This window comes from Corvus brachyrhynchos, unplaced genomic scaffold (assembly GCF_000691975.1).
Source record: "Corvus brachyrhynchos isolate BGI_N302 unplaced genomic scaffold, ASM69197v1 scaffold61, whole genome shotgun sequence".
Classification (NCBI taxonomy): Eukaryota; Metazoa; Chordata; class Aves; order Passeriformes; family Corvidae; genus Corvus; species Corvus brachyrhynchos.
This window is the reverse complement of record NW_008236478.1, coordinates 2,513,981-2,519,942: the sequence shown is the minus strand read 5'-3', so window position 1 is coordinate 2,519,942 and position 5,962 is coordinate 2,513,981. Positions and strand designations below refer to the sequence as shown.

The following is a 5,962-nucleotide window of genomic DNA, read 5'->3' as shown; positions in this document are numbered from 1 at the left end:
GAGCTGCTGCAGGACGGGTAGAAAGGATGGAGATAGCGGCTGCTCCAATTTGTCTAGAAGACAGAAAGGTTTTCATAACCAACCATTCTAGGAGACTCTGGTTCACACAGTGGTGTAGGTTACTCCAAACCCCTTTACCCCAGCCATGCCTTCAGCCAAACTCTGTTCCTTTACCAGCTGTGCACACAGAACATCTTGCTAATAACTGTGTGTTAAATTCCAGACTCTTTATGCTGCTGGAGAGAAGATACGGGGCACTGATGAGATACAGTTCATCACCATCTTGTGCAAAAGGAGTGCCACACACTTAATGAAAGGTATGGAGCAGAACCTACACTACCAACACTACACTCCCAAGCCTCTGAAGTCAGAAATCACCTAGCCAAAAAGAAGAGGCAGGGCTATAGATGAGAGACATGGGTGGTCACAAATAAGTACCTGAGCCTGTTTTCTAGTTCCTGGTCACTCAGTAACCAAAAACTGCCAGCAGATTTTGTGAAAGATTATGAAGATTTAGTTCTGCTGAAAATGAAGTGGCTTATCCAGGAATCCCTATACAGTGGTGATAACTGGATAGTTATTTTTATAAACCCAAGAAGTGAGTGAGTACCATCCTAATTAAGTAGGAGCATGTGGTGAACAGACATGTCCTCTGGATGTGGGTTCTTCCAGGGGAAAAAAAATATCACTAAAAATCCAGCTGGTTATTCAGTGCTGGAGAATCACAGTGTGCAACCTGCATTTCTGCCCCAGGTCCTTTTGAGGGCATCAGAGGCTGCCGGGAGGGAAGACACTAGTTCTGTTCCAGTTGAGACCTCAGCTCCCCACTGTCTGTGCAGCAGAGACCAAACCTTTTCATCTCAAGGCTTTTGAGGCATAACAGGTTTCACTATGTTGGCTGAATCTAAACATATCAAGTACTGTGTGAATCAGCTAAACTGATAAATCTAGCTGGAGATAAATTAGGTATGCCTGAGCTTTTTCAAGTTGACGTCCTCTGAGGCTGTTTCTATGCCCTGGAAGCCAGCTCCCCCTTGTGTTCCAAATTCAATCTCCCTAGGTCACTTAAAAAATAAACAAAACAAACAAACAAAAATAGGTGGTCTCTATAGTCTTTGTCTGTATCTGTCTTTAAGAATTGAATTTCATCTAGTTGTCATAATGCAACCAGTCTGTGGGACCTACTGTGGCACCAAGCAATTTCTTCTGTGGTACAGCCACTTGCAGCTATTTGTGTTTAAAACCTGAGTGTAATTGTTGCAGCTTTTTTAATTTTTTTAATAGAAAGAGTAGGTCTGAGTTGAGAAGTTTGTATCCATCTGTCTATTCTGTATTCCATTTCCTCAAAGTGTCTTGAGTGTTGATGATCTTGGATGCTGAGCAAAGTTTATTAAGATGTCCATTGCATTACATAGCAGTTTTCCTTCTTTGTTAGTCCTAGAAAGCTAGGAATAAAAGCAGATATCTGTGTTTCGGAGCCTTGGAGTATCCAAGGTGTATAAGGTGAGCAATTACCCTGTTGCTGAACTTTTGTTACTGAGGGAACTCAAATATCTCAGAATCTGCACCTGTGTTTTGCTCATCTTTTCTCAGTTTTTCGTTTTTTCTAATTGTGGTTGAAGTTTTCCCAAATGGTGGTGTCACCATTTTAAAGTCTATAGGCTGTCAGATGCATAGTCCTAGACTTAAGTTGATTTTATTTTGGCTCCTGAAGCTAATGACATCAACAAGCACAAGACCAAAGGTGTGCCTAACTTTGTTGTCTGCTTTATTTCTGTGGCTAAAGACAGCGATGAAGGGTCAGATTTCCACATAAACTTGAGGTGACTGAAATTGCATTTTCACATGAAGTCAGGGAATTAAGAACCATGAATGGTTTGACTTTTCGTAAATTTTAATATCCATCTTTATAGCTTGTATTTCTGATGTTGACTAAAGCCTCCTGAAGCTGGCATAAATGTGGCCATTACTTTTGCAGGATCTGTGTGTTCATATTGCCACACAAGTAATGCCTGTAAGTATTGGGCGCAAAATGCCTCTGAGGTTACCTGGTAAAAACTTGAAGTTCTTTGTGTTAAAAACAGAACCCAAACGAAACAGGGAAGCCTGATCATCGGTGTCAATTACAAGAAGCGATTGTGAAAAATCGAGTGTGTTTTTTTGTATGCCTAGTGAAATGCACCAGGAACATCCATAGCTACTTTGCAGAGAGGCTGTACCATGCTTTAAAGGTAAGACTCTTCATTGCAACACACTTGTTTTCATACTGACATAACTTGTAACCTGGCTTCCACCAATTCAAACTAGTAGAGCCAAGGCTTGGTGAAATTCAGCAGGTTTAGTGCAATTGTTGCAAGTAATAGCTGAATCCTTTCAAACACTTTAGGTAGAAAAGTACCCTTTAAGCTCGAGATACCAAGGGAGTCTGGCTTTTCTGGCTTAAGAGTCTGCAAGGAGCCCAGCCCCACTTTCTGGAACACAGACAAAACTTCTGGAAGAGGCTTTTCTAGGAGGTTGATTATGGTGAAGTCTTCCTTTCCATGTTAATAGACTGGAACACAATATTTTCTTTTTAGAAAGCAATTCTCTCACTGGCAGTATAAAATGAGAGTTTCAAATGGGCACATATAAGGTATCTGCAGATTGTGCCCCTGTAATGTTTAACTGGTATGTACAAGATGTCAGCTCTCCAAGCCTTTTGGAAAGCTGAGATAACTGTTTTGTTATCAGTGTGATCTTAATTTTCCTGTGAGTGATTAAACAATATTGGTTGAAGCCAAACACTGCCTGGGTGATGCTGCAGAAGGACAATCTGTATTCTGACAACTCCCATCTTTGTAGCATGTTTGCTTTTGCATTTGACATGTGCAAAACTTGTGCACACTTCCATGGTGGGCTTGTGGTGCTGACAGTGGCCCCTGAGAAGGGTGAGTGGGTTGGCCCTCCAGAAAGAGATGCAGATGTTCCACAGAATATGTGCCAAGTGGTGTTTGAAAGCTGACTCCTCCTGTCCTGGACTAGTTTGCACAGCTTATCCCTTGAACACCCAGTGATATCACAGACTAATGTATCTGTTATTCCAGGGGGCTGGCACGGATGATGGGACTCTGATAAGGGTGATTGTTTCTCGAAGTGAAGTTGACCTAAATCTTATAAAGCCTGAATTCAAGCGTATCGCAGGAAAGTCTCTCTCCAGTATGATTTCGGTAAGCAGAATCTGGATATGATGATTCTTAGCCACTGCATGTATTCCTTATCTTTCCAGCACTGGGGGATGCTTCCATGGTTGTTTGCAGCAACAATGTCATTTCTGCATGATCATGGCTCTCTTTCACTAGGCCTGTTAACAGTCATGTCCTTGAGAGACACGTGTCTGAAAGGTGGGCCAGACTGTATGCTCTGGAAGTGACTTGGACAAAGCAAACCCAAGGAGACACTGCACCCAGATTTTCATGGACCAGACTGTGTATCCATGCACTGCATGATCTCCTAGATGAATCTAAATTAAATTAATCATTCTTGTTACACCTATCCTACACTGCTCTGCCATTTTCTCCTCTCTCTCTGCTATCCTTAACTACCTCAAGGCAGTGCCATCCATATAAGTCAAAATAGTGCTGGGGTATTTTGTTTATCTCTCTTTTAATTTTTCTTTTCTTTTAATTTTTCTTTTCATTTGGGTTCTTTTAGCTGCCTTATCCCAGATGAAAGCCTGATCTATACTGTGATGAGATAGGTTCAGTTTCTGAACCTTGTCAAGGCTTATTGTAGCATTTGAGTCTCAGCTCTGAGTGAATGTGCCTCCCCTGTTAGTGCTGAAATGCTGGTTTTTACCATTTTTCCTAAGGACTCTGGGACATTCCTCTCCCCCTGTGCAAATGGCACAGAAGCCCTGTCCTTAGCAGTCCCCATGGGAAGTCTGGTTCTGTAATGAAGGGCCTTTCTTCTAATTGACACTGTCAGTGTCTGTCATGTTGATTAATGATCAGTCATCAGGGGTCTGTACAAAATACTCATTCCTTCTGAGAAGTGGAACTAGCTTTACACCTGTCGTCACAAAACATTTAAAGGGAGCAAATTCTTTTTTAACCTAGTGAATATTTTGTGTAGTGCTTCTAGATAAAAATGGCCACATTTGTGGCTTTTTAAAATATGTCATGTGTCAGGGCTAACTATAGTGCCTTTTCCCTAAGAGATGCTACAAAAATACCCAGGGACAAAAAAACTGAACACAATAGGTTTGCTTGCTGTGATTTGTGCTGACTTTGTCTGTGCTCCTCTCTGGGACAGAACCCTGATCAATTGCTCACCTGCATTCCAAAGGAAAAAATTGGACTTGATAAATGTTATTTCAGGTGGTAGCTACAAGCCTCATTTCTCCATTCTCTTTTGATGGTGTGTCAGCTGGCAGGAACACTGCTGAAGTCTGGCTTGCTCTTTCCAAAGTTCTTTTCCTATGTGGGCATATTCCACAGACTGACAACGTCAGCACTTGGATCATGCAGAGGATCTTCCATACTCACCTATGTTTTAATATTTTCTCCTGTCAGGATGATACCAGCGGTGATTACAAGACAGCCTTGATGAATCTCTGTGGCAGTGACTGACAGCCTCTAGGAGGAAGAAGTTGAAAAGGATACAGAGAGAAAATTAACAGTGAACAAGGGTCTGAAAATGTACTTGCTGAAAATCTTTCCATTGATCCAAGTAGAGGGGAAAAGAAGATCAAATTAATGGTCAAGATTTCCAAAGCTTTCTGAAGGATGTGGATGCTCATTACACATTGAATGCTATCCACTTCCCAAACTGTTTTTCAATCACAAGTGGGAATATTAATTTGTTGTTTCCATTTTGTTCTTTGAAGTTTTCTTCTATTTTAACCCATTGTGAAGGATAGTACTTTGACATGAAATTAAAGATTCTTTTAAACCCTCTATAGCTGTTTCACAAGTCTGAATAACTCTACAAAGCTTGGGCTGTCCTGATGCCATGCTAATTTCGCTAGAACAAGCTGGTAGAGCACGGGCCATTTGATGCTAGCCAGGTGGGTCTGGAAGGAGTCCCAGATATTAATGATGCTTTAGGGAATGGATCAGAACTGAGAATTTAGTGCCAGGGACAGTAGTTTAGCAGCCTTATCTACATAACTTCAGGGAGGGCTCCCCAAGGAGCAGTAAATGGCAGAGCCAAGCTGGCTGTAAGCATGTGAAAGTTGAAGGCTCTGTGCCTAGTTTCCTTCTTGCTTGTCTGTTGGGGAAGACCAGCAAGTTCAGGTCCTCACATCAATGTCATACCATGGGGGAATCAAAACTGGCATGGATGACTTGGTTTTGGTGAACATAGGATATCCTGCCCTTGGGAGCAGACCTGTTTCTGCTCCTAGTGTCACAGTAACTTCTCAGCAGTCAGTGGACTCCCTCCGAAATTGCCTCCAACCCCCATGCCTGCACCTACCACGTGCTGAGTGAAGCCCCAAATGTGGACATTAAAACAGAGAGAGCAGTCTGAGAAGTTCGAGAAGTTAGTGTCTGCCTTGACCACTGGTTCTCCACACTTAAAGCACTCCTTTAAATGTGTCATTACCAACAGCCTTTCAGTAAATGTGTTCAGTAAAGGAGCTTTTCTGATCAAGTGGGTGAAGTTTTTGGCCGAGGGGTGCACCCTTCCTTGCACTGCTGAGATTTGCAGGAATCAGTGCCATGAGAGCGGCAAGCTCAAAAGGTCTTGGTGAGTCTGGGACCTGGGGTGAGGGTAGTGAAAAATCAACCCCTTTGACCAGCATAAGGAACATGCGAGTCCCTGTCCTTTGGTGCCTGTAGGCGGCCCACATCCCTCAAAAACTGAGTAGAACACCCCACCTTGATGCTCAGCCTAGGGAGCAGGCGAGAAACTGGGATATCACTGAAAAGACAAGCACTTAAAGGGGCAGAGACTGAAACCTCTTCTTCGTGTTCACTTGAGG

The 5,962-nt window shown here is 42.6% G+C and overlaps 1 protein-coding gene across 1 annotated transcript in view; it reads left to right on the top strand.

Annotated features, from left to right (window-relative positions):
• LOC103624484 (annexin A8) overlaps positions 1-4,936 on the top strand; it is a 17,110-nt gene extending 12,174 nt beyond the window's left edge. The window contains exons 12-13 of the mRNA XM_008643762.2: positions 3,084-3,206; positions 4,551-4,936. Of these exons, the coding sequence (XP_008641984.2) occupies positions 3,084-3,206; positions 4,551-4,607 (180 nt within the window). The 3' untranslated portion in view covers positions 4,608-4,936. The remainder of the gene's footprint in view (positions 1-3,083; positions 3,207-4,550) is intronic.
• The last annotated feature ends 1,026 nt before the right edge of the window (positions 4,937-5,962 follow it).